The 19,252-nt window shown below is 44.2% G+C and overlaps 1 protein-coding gene across 1 annotated transcript in view; it reads left to right on the forward strand.

Annotated features, from left to right (window-relative positions):
* The window catches only part of LOC139549007 (zinc finger protein neuro-d4-like), a 49,327-nt gene extending 33,538 nt beyond the window's left edge, over positions 1-15,789 (forward strand). The window contains 4 exon segments of the mRNA XM_071359042.1: positions 9,770-9,889; positions 10,150-10,262; positions 11,736-11,817; positions 12,171-15,789. Of these exon segments, the coding sequence (XP_071215143.1) occupies positions 9,770-9,889; positions 10,150-10,262; positions 11,736-11,817; positions 12,171-12,241 (386 nt within the window). The 3' untranslated portion in view covers positions 12,242-15,789.
* Positions 15,790-19,252: the final 3,463 nt, after the last annotated feature.

The raw sequence follows: 19,252 nt of genomic DNA on the forward strand, positions 1-19,252 counted from the left end.
CCATCTATTTTGCCATCTATTTTGTGAAGTTCACCAGTCCCTCCTGCAGCAAAGCACCCCCACAACATGATGCTGCCACCCCTGTGCTTCACGGTTGGGATGGTGTTCTTCGGCTTGCAAGCCTCTCCCTTTTCCTCCAAACATAACGATGGTCATTATGGCCAAACAGTTCTATTTTTGTTTCGTCACACCAGAGGACATTTCTCCAAAAAGTACGATCTTTGTCCCCTTGTGCAGATGCAAACCGTAGTCTGGCTTTTTTAAGGCGGTTTTGGAGCAGTGGCTTCTTCCTTGCTTAGCGGCCTTTCAGGTTATGTCGATATAGGACTCGTTTTACTGTGGATATAGATACTTTTGTACCTGTTTTCTCCAGCATCTTCACAATGTGGGTGGCAGGCAGCCGGCAGGTAGCCTAGTGGTTAGAGCGTTGGGCTAGAAACCGAAAGGTTGCTAGATCGAATCCCCGAGCTGACAAGGTAAAGATCTGTCTTTCTGCCCCTTAACAAGGCAGTTAACCCACTGTTCCTAGGCCGTCATTGAAAATAGGAATTTGTTCTTAACTGACTTGCCTAGTTAAATAAAGGTAAAATATTTCTTTTAAATTACATTTGCTGTTGTTCTGGGATTGATTTGCACTTTTAGCACGAAAGTACTTTCAGAACGCGTCTCCTTCCTGAGCGGTATGACGGCTGGTCCCATGGTGTTTATACTTGCGTACTATTGTTTGTACAGATGAACGTGGTACCTTCAGGCATTTGGAAATTGCTCCCAAGGATGAACCAGACTTGTGGAGGTCTTGGCTGAGTTCTTTTGATTTTCCCATGATGTCAAGCAAAGAGGCACTGGGTTTGAATGTAGTCCTTGAAATACATCCACAGGTACACCTCCAATTGACTCAAATTATGTCAATTAGCGTTTCAGAAGCTTCTAAAGCCATGACATATTTTTCTGGAATTTTCCAAGCTGTTTAAAGGCACAGTCAACTTAGTGTATGTAAACGTCTGACCCACCGGAATTGTGATACAGTGAATTATACGTGAAATAATCTGTCTGTAAACAATTGTTGGAAAAATGACTTGTGTCATGCACACAGTTGATGTCCTAACCGACTTGCCAAAACTATAGTTTGTCAACAAGAAATGTGTGAAGTGGTTGAAAAACAAGTTTTAATGACTCCAACCTAAGTGTATGTAAACTTCCGACTTCAACTGTATAAAAAACAGGAAGCAGCAACAGTATAATTTTCAACATATGTTTGAGGAATCTATAATTGTACTTTTAACATTATTTTTCGACATTAATCAACTGAATCAGGTAAAAACTACTGAATGAACCCAAAAACTTGCTATGATTTATTGATTTTGATGCTATTAGTGAAATACTGAAAAATGAGTTTGTCCTGGCTAGTCATTGTGTCCGTACTGTAGCAGACAGGTACAGAACAGAGTAGCCTATAGAGGAGACTGAGTAGTGATACAGGCTGGGTTCAGAGCGAGAGAGGACATGGGTGGTGGGGGCGTGGCAGTACCGTCAAGACAACACAGACCCGGAACATACAAAACACACCACCTGAACACACTACATGATCAGCATAGTCAGTCCCAGTTGCTCAGTCCTTTGCTTGCTGTAAACGGGGCTGGGACTTTGTCTACCAGATTGCCTCACCTTGGTAAGGAATGTCTCTTATTAGAGTGAAAACCATTCTGGGCTTTACCAAGTTAATTCTTCAACCTCAACCATCACCTTTAGCTGTAATTCCGGTCTGGTTTCTTCCTGAACTTTCCACATGCTGGTGCCAGTGCCGGTACAGTAGCTTCCTACATAGCCAGACCAGCTCACGCTGCCTGCCGCCCCGCCACTGCTCTGCCTCCTCTACTGCAACAAAGCAGGAAGAGAAAACGGCTGTTGCCTAGCAATCTGGTTGCTATAGTGACAGGCTGGGTTCCCTCCTAAAGAGTATGTTGTTATGTACATTGAGCAGGGAGGGGAAGAGGGGAGGGAGTGAAATTTGGCTTTGGAGGGGTTGGAACGGAGGGGGCAGAGGAGTTCATTAAATGCAACAGAAAGAAGAAAGCGAGAGAGAGAGTGAAAGAAGGAGAGTGAGAGTAAAGAATTCTCTTTATGATTTATCATATATATTACCCCAGACAGGGAGAAGGCAGGCTGATATTGCACTGCTTCATTTGGTATTCTGTATTAACAGAGGAGAGGCTTGCTGGGTTAGGATTGGATCCTCAGTCATTTGGCCATCTTAGTATAACCCCCCCATCCTGCTCATGAAAACATGTCTGTCTGTCGGAGCCTAGACACACACACACACACATACACACACACAAACACCCTATATCTTACTAGGATATCTTATATGTACTGTACTGTATACCTATGTTGCTGTCTAAATTCCAGCGTTTCCTCAGTATTGATTGGGCGGGTCAGACAATGGGACCTAACTGCGGCTAAGAGTCTGAGTTTAGGGGCTTTTTAAACAGGATTTTACATTGTAGAATAATAGTGGAGACATCAAAACTATGACCAAAAAAAGTGTTTAACAAATCAAAATATATTTTATATTTGAGATTCTTCAAAGTAGCCACCCTTTGTCGTGATGATAGCTTTGCACACTCTTGGCATTCTCTCAACCAGCTTCACCTGGCATGCTTTTCCAACAGTCTTGAAGGAGTTCCCACATATGCTGAGCACTTGTTGGCTGCTTTTCTTTCACTCTGTGGTCCAACTCATCCCAAACCATCTCAATTGGGTTGAGGTTGGGGGATTGTGGAGGCCAGGTCATCTGATGCAGCACTCCATCACTCTCCTTCTTGGTCAAACAGCCCTTACACAGCCTGGAGGTGTGTTGAAAAACAAATGATAATCCCACTAAGCGCAAACCAGATGGGATGGTGTATCACTGTAGAATGCTGTGGTAGCCATACTGGTTAAGTGTGCCTTCAATTCTAAATAAATCACTGATAGTGTCACCAGCAAAGCACCCCCATAAAATCACACCACCTCCTCCATGCTTCACGGTGGGAACCACATGCAGAAAATAGGTCAAATAAAGAAAAACCCTTGAATGAGAAGGTGTGTCCAAACCTTTGACTGGTACTGGATATATATATATATAAATAAATACAGTTGTATGTACTGTTTGTGTATTTGCTACAGACAGAGGGAGCCTCTTATGCTGCCATTGATTTATTTTTAAAATTGTTAACCTTTATTTAACTTGGCAAGTCAGTTTTAAGAACAAGTTCTTATTTACAATGATGGCAGGGGCAGAACGACAGATTTTTACCTTGTCATCTCAGGGATTCGATCTTGCAACCTTTCAGTTACTAGTCCAATGCTCTAACCACTAGGCTACATGTCACCCCAGAGCATGTGCAGGTCAGTGTGATTACAGTGCAGCCAAAGATCAAGTTTTATTATGCACCAAAATCTCCACCGTCCTCTCGCTTTACAATGTCATTCTGTTTCAGACCCACAATGCACTGGGACTTACGCAACCTACTGACTGGACAGGGAAGAGAAACGAGCATGTTATTGCATCGCGTCTTGCTGGTGTGTTTGTGTTTGTGTGCGCGTGCATGTGTGTTTAATAGCGAGGAAGAGATAGAGAATGGAAGAAGGAGGTGGAGACAGATGGTGTAGGTATTTGTGTGACAATAGACGATTGCAGCAACAAAAAAAAGTCTAATTTCCTCTGTGAAAGAGAGAAGCACAGACAGGATGAGAAAGAGGAAACGTTCCTCATGAGATATCTCATCTGTGACTGACACTTTTCGTCTGACTGACTCGGTCTCTCTCCCTGCATAATACTGGATCCATTGTCTCTCTTTGTGTTCGTGCTGTGTGTGTGTGTGTGTGTGTGTGTGTGTGTGTGTGTGTGTGTGTGTGTGTGTGTGTGTGTGTGTGTGTGTGTGTGTGTGTGTGTGTGTGTGTGTGTGTGTGTGTGTGTGTGTGTGTGTGTGTGTGTGTGTTAGAGCCACAGTTATGGATGAAGATCATCATGAAAATAAAGGAACCATCATAATCATCACTTTTTTTTTTTTTAACTGCTTACTGAAGACTGGACGGCCGGGCATTTCTGCTGTAACATGGACTACAACGTGATGAAACTTTGTTGCTCCTTGCTGAAATAAGCGAGGTGTTGTATCAAACAAGTCTTCGGGTTGCCTAGGCAACGCCCTCCCAGCTCAAGCTTATATCATCAAATTCATGAAAACGTAGCCATTTAAGGTACACTACCGTTCAAAAGTTTGGGGTCACTTAGAAATGTCCTTGTTTTTGAAAGAAAAGCACATATTTTGTCCATTAAAATAACATCAAATTGATCAGAAATACAGTGTAGACATTGTTAATGTTGTAAAAGACTATTGTAGCTAGAAACGGCAAATTTTTTATGGAATATCTACAACGGCGTACAGAGGCCCATTATCAGCAACCATCACTCCTGTGTTTCAACGACACGTTGTGTTAGCTAATCCAAGTTGATCATTTTAAAAGGCTAATTGATCATTAGAAAACCCTTTTGCAATTATGTTAGCACAGCTGAACACTGTTGTCCTGATTTAAAGAAGCAATAAAACTGGCCATCTTTAGACTAGTTGAGTATCTGGATCATCAGCATTTGTGGGTTCGATTACAGGCTCAAATTGGCCCGAAACAAATAACTTTCTTCTGGAACTCGTCAGTCTATTCTTGTTCTGAAAAATGAAGGCTATTCCATGCGAGAAATTGCCAAGAAACTGAAGATCTTGTACAACGCTGTTTATTACTCCCTTCACAGAATAGCGCAAATTAAATAGTACCCGCAAAACACCAGTCTCAACGTCTACAGTGAAGAGGCGACGCCGGGATGCTGGCCTTCTAGGCAGAGTTCCTCTGTCCAATGTCTGTGTTCTTTTGCCCATCTTAATCTTTTATTTTTATTGGCCAGTCTAAGATATGGCTTTTTCTTTGCAATTCTGCCTAGAAGGCCAGCATCCCGAAGTCGCCTCTTCACTGTGGACGTTGAGACTGGTGTTTTGCGGGTAGTATTTAATGAAGCTGCCAGTTGAGGACTTGTGAGGCTTCTGTTTCTCAAACTAGACACTCTAATGTACTTGTCCTCTTGCTCAGTTGTGCACCGGGGCCTCCCACTCCTCTTTCTGTTCTGGTTAGAGCCAGTTTGCACTGTTCTGTGAAGGGAGTAGTACACAGCATTGTACGAGATCTTCAGTTTCTTGGCAATTCCCCGCATGGAATAGCTTTCATTTCTCAGAACAAGAATAGACTGACGCGTTTCAGAAGAAAGTTATTTGTTTCTGGCCATTTTGAGCCTGTAATCGAACCCACAAATGCTGATGCTCCAGATACTCAACTGGTCCCCCAACATGACCACAAACTTTTGAACGGTAGTGTATATTTACAATTATATTCATACTCGTGTATTAATTAACCTGATGCCTTTCATGAAGGTTTTTGATTACATTGTTGTTGTTTTTTTCATATTCGAAAACCTTAATCGATGAATGCAAATATAATTGTACATATCTTAAATGACCCCGTTTTCATGAATTTGATGATATAAGCTTGACGGCCATTCAAAAACAGTACGGGGCTTCCATAGGGTGTAGCAGAGGAGAGGAGAAAATGTGTGGAAAACAAAAACACTATAACTGTCATCCAAAATTCCATGACCGTCGCAGCCCTGGTGTGTGTATGCATTGGATGAGAGCTGATACTGAAGGATGGATTGGGGGCAGAGGGACTCTCATTCGTCACGTTAAAGAGAGAGGGTGGGGGTTGGGAGTGGAACAAGCCTTTAAAAGTTATTATGCAAAGACATGCTGGCTATAAATCTTGTGTGTTTGTGCGTGCGTTTGTCTCGGTGTGTGCTTGTGCGTGTATTGTGTATGAATGTGAGTGTATGTATACATTATATTAGTGTGTATCTGTATGTATGTGTGTCCTGGTGTGGTGCTCCCCTCATTAAGCAGCCTGGCGACAGGAGTGCAGAGTGTGTGTTTTCAACCTGATGCTTTGACACAGCAGCAGCCCACGTCTTCACTTCCCTCTCCTCTTCGTGTTCTGCCCTTCTTCTCTCCTCTTCCTCTCATCTTCCTCATCATCTTCCTCTCCTCTTCCTCCTCCTCTTCATCTTCCTCTCTCCTCTTCCTCCTCATCTTCCTCTCTCCTCTTCCGAGTCATCTTTCTCTCTCCTCTTCCTCCTCATCTTCCTCTCTCATCTTCCTCTCTCTTCCTCCTCATCTTCCTCTCTCCCCTCTTCCTCCTCCTTTTCCTCCATCCTCCTCATCTTCCTCTCCCCTCTTCCTATTCCTGTCCCCACTTCCTCTCCTCCTCCTCCTCTCTCCTCTTCTGTTCTATTTGCTCCCCTGCCATGCTGGAATGTGTTTTGTGTTGTGGGGAAGGCAGTGTGTAGGTGAGACTAGGAGCTGATCTGTGTCGCAGCATCATCACTGGTTAACCCTAGACTAGTAGGATTGCTTTAGTAAAACCCTTTTTTATTGTCAGGTGCAAAACCACACTAACTAAGCTAAGCTATCTAATAGTTGGCCCTGTGTATGAGTTTCAGCTCATTGTGCTGTGTGTTTGGACCTGTGTGAATAGGGTTATGTTCATTGTGCTGTGTGTTTGGACCTGTGTGAATAGGGTTATGTTCATTGTGCTGTGTGTTTGGACCTGTGTGAATAGGGTTATGTTCATTGTGCTGTGTGTTTGGACCTGTGTGAATAGGGTTATGTTCATTGTGCTGTGTGTTTGGACCTGTGTGAATAGGGTTATGTTCATTGTGCTGTGTGTTTGGACCTGTGTGAATAGGGTTATGTTCATTGTGCTGTGTGTTTGGACCTGTGTGAATAGGGTTATGTTCATTGTGCTGTGTGTTTGGACCTGTGTGAATAGGGTTATGTTCATTGTGCTGTGTGTTTGGACCTGTGTGAATAGGGTTATGTTCATTGTGCTGTGTGTTTGGACCTGTGTGAATAGGGTTATGTTCATTGTGCTGTGTGTTTGGACCTGTGTGAATAGGGTTATGTTCATTGTGCTGTGTGTTTGGACCTGTGTGAATAGGGTTATGTTCATTGTGCTGTGTGTTTGGACCTGTGTGAATAGGGTTATGTTCATTGTATGTTCAGAAAACAGAGTGAATAGACATGGGTGAGAGAGCAAAAGAAGGAATGAAAGTGTGGAGGAGAGTGAGAAACATAGAGAAAGTGAGAGCAGGCAACAGGTGCTTGTGGGTATTCCTGCGGAAGTGCTAATTCGATAAGGCTGTGGCCACTTTATCGACCAGCCAGTGCGGTATGGCTCTTAGGCTAGAGATTGTGCTAGAATGAGATTGTGAAAACTATAGGAGCAGGCTGTATTGAGAATGAGGGAGTGAGAAAGGGAGAGTGAGTTGGAGAGAAAAAGGAGAGCGCGGAGAGAGAGAGAGGGTTGGAGAGAGATCGGGAGAGTGAGAGATTGGAAAAGAGGAAGAGAGAGGGGATAGAGAGAGAGGCAGAGGGGATAGAGAGAGGTAGAGAAGCTTATACTTAGAGAGAGAGATAGGTAGGCGAAGAGAGGGGAGAGAGATAGGGGGAGAGAAAGTGAGAGATGGGAACGGAAGGGGGGGGAGAGATATGAGGGGGGTGTTTGAGGATTCATCTCTCTCCCCTAATTCCCAGTGGGTTCCGAGACACACTTAAAAGCTGTGAAGTGTGCTGTTCTGCCTGTATTCTCCCAGTAATTGGAGGGGTGTTACAGGAAAGGTGGAGCTGGAGTTGAGATGAAGGGAGGGAGGTGTGTATCACCCTTGACAACCTCAGGAACGTGCTACTGCTCTCGCACATGTTCTTTGTCTGTCTGCCTGTCTGTCTCTCTGTCTGGTTTGGTCTGTATGTCTCTGTCTCTCTGTCTGGTTTGGTCTGTATGTCTCTGTCTCTCTGTCTGGTTTGGTCTGTATGTCTCTGTCTCGCTCTTCCTCTCGCTTCGCTGTCTTGCCTCTCCCTCCCACCCTCGCTTTCTCCGTCTCCCTCCCCTCTCTCGCTCTCTTTTTCAATCCCTTGCTCTCTTTCTCTGTCCGTCTCAAGGATGTACTACCTCAGGTTAGCATCTCAAACTTTAAGCATGGCCACAGGCATTTAATCATCGATGGGCTTTCCTTTCTGAGCAGGCAGGCCAGCGGGCAGCCTGCTCACTCACAGATGTGTCAGGGCTTGCTGATTCACTCTCAAGGGTCCTCACAGCCTCACGGTCTGCAGAGCCCGAGTGCAGCACTGTTTGTAGTATGTGCCGTTTGGCATATATTTTTATGTAACTGTGTGTGTATATACAGTTTTGCCCATCAGTGACTGTGGTAAAGCAGAGTCAGCGGTAGTCTGTTGAAATAAAAGACATAGAGAGCCAAAGGCTTTTTTTTTTCTTAAACTCAAAGTGACATATTTAATTAATTAACCTACATGCATAAAATATGTACATATTGTATGTAGTCCATACATACCTCTATGCCCAGGTGGCAAGTGTTGTAGATGAATGTGGGGATAGTGGTATGTTTGCCACAGTCCCCTGATAGTACGTAATGTACCACTCCACTGTACATTACTGCTCATCATTATACAATCCAGTACAGAGCTGCCTGGCTGGCTGCTGCGCTGGTACCATGGACAGCTCCTCTCTTCTTTTCTGCTACCCCCCCCCCCCCCCTCATCCTGATCAGAGTTTTTTTTATTTTTTTCTCTAGGGATTATAGACCAGCCCTCTGGAGTAGAAAACTCAATCTCCCCTCCACCCCTCCCCCAGCCACCATCCACCCTGGGCTGGATTAATGAGGGCCCTGGCTCTCCAAATCACACACCACACAGCCACTGATTACTCCACCATGAACACTGCTGTGTGTGCATGTGGGTTTATGTATTCGAGATGAATTCCTGTGTGTGTTGTCTAGTATACTGTATGTCGGTTTGTCTTCATCTGTCTTATGTGCGCCACTGGTGAGTCATTGTGATGTTCCTGTCCATTGCATTACATCTTAATACAGGAAAAAAGGACATATACAAATAGACTGTCCTGGTTATGTGATCAGATCTATTAAAGGTATTATGCAATCGACTGCAGTCAGTGAGACCGAGAGGATGCATGCAGGGAGACTTTCTTCTCCTTTAATGGTTATTCTAAAATGGCTTCCCACCGCGCACCTGCCGCTTGATGCACAGCAGGTCTGTACCAGCCCCCCCACCACTCCTTTGACAATATTAAACAGACCCCTGGGCCTCCCAATGGATTTCCCTCCCCATCTTCCTCCTCCCTTCCCTGGCTGAGCACGAGCTGGCGAGTCCCAGGCTTCAGCGGGCCTGCTGCTTGCTTTACCAAAACCAACATATGGAGGAGGGAGAGTCTTATCCAGCTGGGATGCTCTGCTGGCTGGAAGTCTCATATTCGCCATCTCACTCAATGTTTCCTGTCTCTGCCTCTTTCCCTCGTTATTGCTTTCTCTCTCTCTCTTCCTCTTTCCCTCTCCAAACCAGCGATGTTCCTCCTACATCAGTCTAGTTCTAAGCCTGTTGAGTCCTCAGCTCTACACCAGCTTCAGTAACCCAGGTCATCAGTAACCACAGACCACAGCCATAGACTCAGTGCTCTAGGTCTGTGCTCAATGGAGCTTCATACAAATGCTGGATCAAAATAGAGCATAGAATATAAGAGTAATATGCAGCTTTTCTGTGAAAGAGTGTTTGTTATGGAAATAGCTCTATCGTATGTAACTAGTCCACCTGTGTGATTTCAGCTAAGAAAGCTGCAGACGGGTCGGTCATCCCTAACGGCTACTGTGACTTCTGCCTGGGCGGCTCCAAGAAGACTGGCTGTCCCGAGGACCTCATCTCCTGTGCCGACTGTGGACGCTCAGGTACGGGCAGACAGACACTCCTATGGACTCCAGTTTTAGTTGGTTTTAAATGTGTAATTATTACACAGCCGTTATTATGTTTTAGAGTTATGGAAACAAGCCTAACATGATGATGATAAGGAGTAACATGAAGCGTGTGTGTGTGTGTGTGTGTGTGTGTGTGTGTGTGTGTGTGTGTGTGTGTGTGTGTGTGTGTGTGTGTGTGTGTGTGTGTGTGTGTGTGTGTGTGTGTGTGTGTGTGTGTCGTTCTCTGTCCCCAGGTCACCCGTCCTGCCTGCAGTTCACAGTCAACATGACGGCAGCAGTACGGACCTACCGCTGGCAGTGTATCGAGTGCAAGTCCTGCAGCTTGTGTGGCACCTCCGAGAATGACGTGAGCGCCACACGCATGCGCACACACACACACAAGAACGCACGCGCAAACACACCCCTTCATACTCCCAAAACATCTATACTGAACAAAAATATAAACTCAACATGAAACAATTTCCAAACCTTTACCGAGTTACAGTTCATATAAGAAAATCAGTCAATTGAAATGAATTCATTTGGCCCTAATCTATGGATTTCACATGACTGGGAATACAGATATGCATCTGTTGGTCACAGACACCGTAAAAAAAGGTAATCACCATTTGTCTCATGCAGCGCGACACTTCTCCTTCGCATAGAGTTGATCAGGCTGTTGATTGTGGCCTGTGGAATGTTGTCCCACTCCTCTTCACTGGCTGTGTGAAGTTGCTGGATGTTGGCGGGAACTGGAACACGCTGTCGTACACAACGATCCAGAGCATCCCAAACATGCTTGTTGGGTGACAAGTCTGGTGAGTATGCAGGCCATGGAAGAACTGGGACATTTTCCAGGAATTGTGTGCAGATCCTTGCGACATGGTGCTGTGCATTATCATGCTGAAACATGAGGTGATGGCGGCGGATGAGTGGCACGATAATGGCCCTCAGGATCTTGTCATGGTAACTCTGTGCATTCAAATTGCCATCCATAAAATGCAATTCTGTTTGTAGCTTATGCCTGCCCATACCATAACCCCACTGCCGCCATGGGGCACTCTGTTCACAACGTTGACATCAGCAAAACGCTCACCAACACGACACCATACACGTGGTCCGCGGATGTGAGGCCGGTTGGACATACTGCCCAAAAAAACGACGTTGGAGGCGGCTTATGGTAGAAATTAAAATGTTATTCTCCGGCAACAGCTCTGGTCGACATTCCTGCATTCAACATACCAATTGCTGTGGCATTGTGTTGTGACAAAACGGCACATTTTAGAGTGGCTTTTTTATTGTCCCCAGCACAAGGTGCACCTGTGTAGTGATCATGCTGTTTAATCAACTTCTTGATATGCCACACCTGTCAGGTGGATGGATTATCTTGGCAAAGGAGAAATGCTCACTAACAGGGATGTAAACAAGTTTGTGCACAGAATTTGGAGAAATAAGCTTGCTGTGCGTATGGAACATTTCTGGGATCTTTTATTTCAGCTCATGAAACATGGGACCAACACTTTATATTTTTGTTTAGTGTATATCCCACTCTCCATTTACGCCAACACACGCTCGCCTGTACTCTCCTCCTCCAGTATGAGTAACACCCAATGCCACCTGTTTTTACAACAGGGAATTCAATATTGGGGACAGATCAAAAGGGTAAAGTAAAGGTTAATACCACACTGAAACAAATGGGTGCAAACGCGCAGCAAATCTGGGCCTATGTGTGGTAGGTGTAGTGTGTTAATCTGGTTAAACATTACAGATACATATTTGCTCCTATATTTGATTGATAATGTCATAACATTATTTGTGTTTGTGTGTTTCCTTGTTCCAGGATCAGTTACTATTCTGTGATGATTGTGACAGAGGCTACCATATGTACTGCCTGAGCCCCCCTATGGCGGAGCCCCCAGAGGGTAGGTACACTACAGGATATGTGGAGGATATAGGCCTAGCGTAGTCCTATAGAATACTGTATAGTATACCTATTGTCGGTAATTGATGACCATGCAATGGCTGGGTTCATAATGTCACTTATACAGTTGGTGAATTATAAGGGGAAAGTGCATGTGCTGAATGCTTGTGTCATCAGCATGTCCACTTGACATGGCAAAGAGATTGCAAATCTCCCACGCTGTTTGACCACAGTACGTGGTGTTGCACTCACAACAGTCAGCCAGTGTTCAATTTACAGTGTTCATTTATTCTGCTAGGATTAATCCTTGGGCTTTCAAGTAACCAGTGAACTTGTGAACTGTTGATCTTCCAGGGAGCTGGAGTTGCCATCTGTGTCTGCGGCAGCTTAAAGAGAAGGCCTCGGCCTACATCACCCTGACCTAATCTACACAGCCCACCCGCACCCACGTATGGCCCCCCCCTTCCAAACATGGCAACCGGACCAACTACAATGTGAGAAGACCCCCCCCCCCAACCCCCTGCAGTTTTTCCTCCTCTATGAACGACAACAGACGTCCATCTCTCCTGTCGTCAGGTCTCCCCGCCCCAGCTGTTTTAACATCAATGGAAGCACCTACTTCCCAGGGTGCACCATGCTCCATCCAGGTCTCCCCCAGTCTGTCCCTGCTGAGTCCCAGCCACCTGCCGCTGGAGTCCCCTCCACCTCTGGCCCAGAACGAACCACCTTCTACCCCAGCAGCATCAGGGACAGCATCTGATCATCAATAGTCTAACTGGCCCTTCACCATCTGTCTCCGAAGATCCGTTTATCAGCAGCCCACAAGGGCACTTTCTCCCCTGTGAAGGGTCCTTAGAGGAGCCCTAACGAGCATCAGCTGCCACTGTGGCCCTATACTCCCATAGCTTGGCCGTGGCCCTGGCAGTGGAGTACACACGGAGAGGGAGAGGCAGGCCGTAGTGACGCCTAGACACCTCGTTAGGTTTAAAGCAGCTGCAGCCCCGCCCCATTCCTCCCACATGGAGCCTCCACTCAAAGCCTTTGACGGTGAAGTACTCTGGGATTGATACCATCGCCCAGAGCTATTATGGCTTGATGACATTTACAGAGGAGAGGGAGTGAAGAGGTTGTCACTCTGCCATCAGCCACTTAGATCAAATTGTGTGTCCAAAAAAAGAATGAATTAGAGCAAACGTTTTCCCCAACTATGAACTTCTTGTTACCTTCATATCCTTAAAAAAAACCAACTGAAAAAGCCAACATGAGACTGCTATGACTTTGGTGGAGCTTGGTGTATTTTGGCTGTGTGTGTAGCAAGAATGTAGGTATGTTTTAAGTGTGGACAATGCAGATTTTAATGTCTGGCCTTGTCAAAAATACAGGGCCCAAACGTCATTTTTTTATTTTTTTTTAAACGTTATTTGCATGGTGTTAACATTATAGTTTTTAAAGATATTTTAAGGATAAAATGTATTGAAGAAAGCACACTTAATTCGCAATAATGTGTTTGTGACCCATTTGGGTAAAGTTGAGTGTGTGTGTGTGTGTGTGTCCATCTGTATGTGTGTGTGTGTGTGTGTGAGTGAGGGTAAATGTGCCCTCCTAAAACTGTGTGGAAGTGAGAGCCAACCGTAGCCAACCAGGTGCTAGGCAGGACCTATGGCAGTGTCGGGGAGCCGGAAGGGGAGGGGCTTCTGATGATTCTGATTCCTAGAAACACCACCATGACTTACTGTATTATGTTTTCTGTTGGACCAAACGAATTCAAGCCAGCTTGCGCAGTTTCTCTCTTCCCGAGCCCTTGTTTTTTCTCGAAGGATAACTCATTTTTGTGAAAAGTCATCAAAACTAGTAGAATGAGCGCTTTACTATCTGCAAGACTGCTTTGCGTGCTAGGACCTTGTAATATAATGTGCTTTCAAAGAGTAAGCTAAAAGCAGAGGACTTCTACTAACTGGGACGCCAGCATGTGTTTGTGAGCTTGCACTGAGACAAGTATTTTTTTCAACCCAAAGTCCCCTCCCCCAGTGGCCTATCTGACTGGACTATTGCATCACGCTGCAACTTTGATTGGTCCAATGATTCCTCTTCCTAGAGCTTTAAGTTGGGAGGCATTTTGCTGTACATAGATTGTCACTCTCTCTGTCTATCAAAAAGACTAATTGCAATTTCATAATTCACCGTCTCTCAGTGCACATCGAAATATGAACTCAAAAATACAATTTCTGTCTATTTTAATGCACTTAAAAGTGGTTATCATATTTGCCTCCATAGTTGGAATGTCTCTACTCTTCAAATGTATGTGTTTATATTCTACTATGGTATGATCCAACACACACAGCCATGTTGGGGAAAAGGTTACTACCTTCGCTACCCAAAATGTATGTACCATAATTTTAGCCATGTGATACCAGAAATCATCTCAATTTCATATTTTGATATCTACTTTATTTATTTTTCTCGAATAACTAGGGATGTTTTTACCTCTTCTCTCTCAGAATTGTTCTCTTATTTGTTTTTGTTGGTGTTTTTGTACTTCAAACATTTTGCACAGTGTGTTTGTTTGGCATGTGTGTGTACGTGTGTGTGTCTATGTGTGTGTGAGAGAGAGAGAGAGAGAGAGGGGGAGACACACAGGCAGACTTAAAGGCGCTGTCTGTCTGTGGGTCTGTTCCAAATTACACCCTTTCCTCTTTGTAGTGCACTACTTTGAACAGTGGCCATAGGGCTCTGGTGGAAAAATAGTGCACCACATAGGGAATAGGGTCCCATTTGGTATGCACACAGTGTCTCTTTAATCTAATAATGAGGTCATAGAAAAACAAACAAACAGTCAGTCGACGGTTATTATTTTTCAAACTTCCTCTCCATGACACAAGCTGCATGCCGATACATCCAAGACTACAGTTAACACTAGTGTACTGTGTTAGAATGGGTACTGCTGAGGCCTCAGTCCTTGTTACTGTAGTTGGCCCCGAATGACAGTAGCCTGATCCCAGATCTGTTTGTGCTGTCGCATGACAATGACCCTTAGAGTTGGCAAGACAGCACACAGATCTAGGATCGGCCAGAGTGACAGAATGTCATTCTACTGACTGTCAGTAGAATGTGTCATGATAGATTGTCCTTTTAATGGACAGACTCCTCAAAAGACAATGTGAAAACCTTCACAACATTACTGTTTCATCCTTTTATTTAAGTTTCCCACCAATATCCAATCAGAGTTGTGTTCAGAGCCGGTACTGAGGTAATAGCCAGGGGATGACATGTGATTCTGTGTGGGTGAGGTGAACTGATTTCAAAGTGTTTACTGATAATAAGCCTTTACTTCTGAATTTATTCCTGGCACTTATGAGGATGTGGTGGAGTCAGACTACTTTGATTGTACTCTCTGAGAGGATGCAGTTGCAGAAAGAGGGGTGACTCTAGCTCAGATATGACCTTTGACCCCCCCCCCTCCCCCAGAGACTGAGCTGAAAGATAGGGGGTCACCCAGTGATCTGTCCTGTTCCGTCTCAGCCATCCTTCACTCCCTCCCCATCTTTAGACTGGGGGTGGGATTAGAAAGGAAAGATTATTGGCCAGTCCTCAAACGAAGCAGGATTTTGGCCCTCTTGTAAATTATCGTGCTGTGATCTTGCTTGCACTTTTTATTACCCAAATAAGAAATTCCTGTGTGAGTGTGTGCACATTTTCCTTTCTTGTAACTGTCTGTTGGAAAAAAAGAAACACTGGATAAAATGAATTTGTTAGTATTTACCCTGATGGAGATCAAATCTTCCTGGACATGTGGGTTGTTTTCTCCTACCTACCTGGGAACGCTTTGAAATATTGACTGCAACTGCATAGCTGTCATTCATTCACTGTAAATTCATCTTGTCTTTCTCGGGGCACCCAATTTTTCCAAATTTTTCTCTCCTGACTTCTTTTTTCATTTACAAACAATCATAAATAAAAGTTGTAACTCCTGAAACCGTCTGCTGTGGTGTGTGTCTGTGTGGAGCCTCTGAACACCCACCAATTCAGCAATGTTTGTGTATTTCTGAGGAAAATGTGAGAAGCTGAAAATTCATCCCATTATGTGTTAAGTGTCATAAATATGTTATTTACAATAGATGGTTTGGAGCTTGGATCCATAAACCCACGTGGGCACTTTTCTCCCCAAAATATAATGATCTACCAAAGTATGATTGCATTACTTGAACCTCTTACAGCTTGAAAGTAAACAAGTTCTCTTTGAGCTACAATGTTTGTATGGGATAGATTGGAGAATAGGCATCTATCATACTGTAGTCCTGGAGACCTGGCAAGTGAAACAAATCCTGAATTCCATTCTTCACCTTCCAGATGCCAGAATCATCACTAGTGCACACTCTTTTCCTTGGGGGAAATGTGTAGATAAAAAATACATATATTCTTGGATACTGATTCTTCCATCCGTTCCTTGGCAAAATTCCCACTTCCACCTTATCCCAAATTCTGTAAATCCCTCCAACTCCCCACCCATCCAACAAACAGACTACTACTAGCCTATTCCCCTCTCTTCCTACTCACGTTATTCTGACCCCTTGCCTCCCTCTTCCATCTCTAAGGATGTCTGTGAAGCTTTTGTGTGTGTGTGGGTGTTTATAGTACTGTATGCATGTTTTGTGTTTGTGTGTATCTGTATGTGAAAGGGGGTGGGGGGGGGGGTTGAGACTCCCAGCCAATTACCACATCTACCAGACAGGCTCAGACTGCCTCTGTGCCAGCCAATCAGAGAAGAGCTGCGCATAGCTGGGCCCAGGGTGGTTGCCATGGTAACTCTGGGGCTGTTTGCATGGTGGATGATGGAACAGTGATGGATTACAGTAATGGGGTGTGGGGAGGGAGGGAGGGGGGACTCATACATAAATATATTGGAAATGTATGAATACATCTGAAATGAATTGACGTTAGGAAAGAAGAGGGAAATAAAGGGGGTGCAATGGGGTATTGGGGGTGCTTAAAATGTAGGCTACTTATTTTATTCTGTCTGTCTGGTCAAAGGCAGATATGGCTTAAAGAATAGTCTGGAATGCCATCTCACCTTTTGTCTCCTCAAGTCATTGGGACATTAGGAACTTAGACAGTGCTCTGAATGATTTACTCAGTCCAGCTATGGCCCACTGTAGGTCCAGCAGTAACCTAGCAGACAGGTAGATAGATGGGAATTCGTGGAAAGGGCTCAAGATTTGGAACACTCAAGCAGCTCAGTTGGTAGAGCATGGCGCTTGCAGCCCCAGGGTTGTGGGTTCGATTCCCATGGGGGACCCGTATGAAAAAAGTATTCAAATGTATGCACTTACTATTGCTAAATGACTAAAATGTAAAAAAACGAAGCACAGTTACGGTACAGTCAGTGGCCAGTACTGTCCTACACATTTTACGATACAGTATACATAACAATGGCTTGCAACTTACTAGGATAGCAGTACTTCTGAACAAAACATTGGCGTCCACACAGACAACTACTAAAGTAATAACCTGTCTGATCCATACGCATTATTTACCCATAATCCTTGTGATTAGTGACAACAGGCAATTAAAAAGGAATGGGACAATCAATTGAGTGACCAGGATCAATGTCAATGTCGGCACGTGGGCCTGTGAGTCACGAAAAGCCTATCCACATCCAGAAAGGCAGTCTTGACAAATTAACGACTGGGTCGTTAGAAACAGTTGTCATTATTAAGCTTTAATCGCGTTCACTTGTCACTCATGCTTTATAGCGGCAAATGAATGCCTGGCAAACATCAGCCCGTGTGTTCCGTGCGCTTGCTTTCCTGGAAAACCGAATCCTCCAGACAATAAATCTACACTTTTGAGATGTAGCACATTTCAATTCTACAACAATGCCTAGTGGATAAATATGTGGGTAGAAATTGGTACTGGTACTGCCTGCATTCTGGAATGTTGTACCATGATGACCATGGGACATATAGCCAGGCCTCCCGTTACACCCCAAACATCTGATACAAACCTGACATCTAGTGGCAGACTTTAAGAGCAGCACCAACCCCCATTACAATGTACTGTACTGTGTCTGTGTGAATGGGGCAACCAGACACAATATATGACAGCCAGTTACCGCTTTGAATGCAACATGGTGTGAATGATTTACATGAAAGATGTTGTGATGGCACGGCCAAAGCAAAGTACTTACTATACATGAGAAATCTTAGACTGTACCGTATACCGTAAATCTGAATTAACAAGGTTATATTCAAATTATTTAAGTGTCCTCATACAGTTATGGAAAAACCATGCCTGGTTAACTCCCTGGTTTTGATCTCTCTAATCTGATCTGCAGTATTTTCCCCTCGTGCCTCTTAGGGTTCGTGGGCGAGCGCGTGTGCCAAGTGGGTGGGACCAGACCAGGAATCTAGCCAGGTTGACCATTGCCTGGGAAACCAACATATGAGACTAGCGTTACACAACCAAGACTTAGCCATTGACTTTGACTACTTCATCAAAGCTCTACCGTAAGATTGAGACCAGAAGGAGAAATGTATTTGTCATTTAGAAGTTTGACCGGTACTGTACGTTGCGATCTAATTTCTGATTTTAATTTCTCAGCTAAATAGTAAATTAATGGTACCCAAGCTATCTACACTGACTGTCTTGCACTGGCCCTACACACTCAATAGACTTTATATACACACCATATGCACACCTAAAACCCTGACACATTCTCTCACACACACACACTTTTACACTCATTTGCTGCTGCTAGCTTGCTCTTCATTTAATTCTTATTATTATCTATCCTGAATGCCTAGTCACTTAACCCTGCCTTCATGTACTTATTTATATCAAATACCTCTGTCCTCTGCACATTGATCTGGTACTTCCTGCATATAGCTCCATTCTTGTGTATTTGATTTTATTCCTTGTGTTAGTTTAAAAAATATATTTATAAAAATCTGCATTGTTGGGAAAGGTTCGTAAGCAAGCATTTCACTGTAGTCAACACCAGTTGTAATCGGCGCATGTCATGAATACAATTAGATTTGTTGCTATAGGAATTGATTGTTATTGTTCCTAGGGCAGACTGCTTGTGTTAATTAAGACAGCTGCTTCCTGTACAGGAGGCATGATACCACACGGACATCATACTTATGACTAACATGAACACACACTGTACTGTACTGTATACACCTTCCAAACACAAAACAGTATACACAAATCTCAGTGCCCAAGTGGTGAGTACTGGGCTTCCTATTGAAGATCGGACGATCATTATATCAAACCAACTATATCTCCTGTATCTCACTCTGGAGAGAGAGACGACCTGACAGAGCAAGTCAAGTTCTCCTCACATCAACATTCTCCTCACCACCAATGAAATACAGCGAAAATACAGCATTACAAAAGTTGCAGATAAACAGAGTACACACAGCAAACGCATAACAGCT

The sequence above is a fragment of the Salvelinus alpinus genome, chromosome 22, assembly GCF_045679555.1.
Source record: "Salvelinus alpinus chromosome 22, SLU_Salpinus.1, whole genome shotgun sequence".
In the NCBI taxonomy this organism is placed as follows: domain Eukaryota; kingdom Metazoa; phylum Chordata; class Actinopteri; order Salmoniformes; family Salmonidae; genus Salvelinus; species Salvelinus alpinus.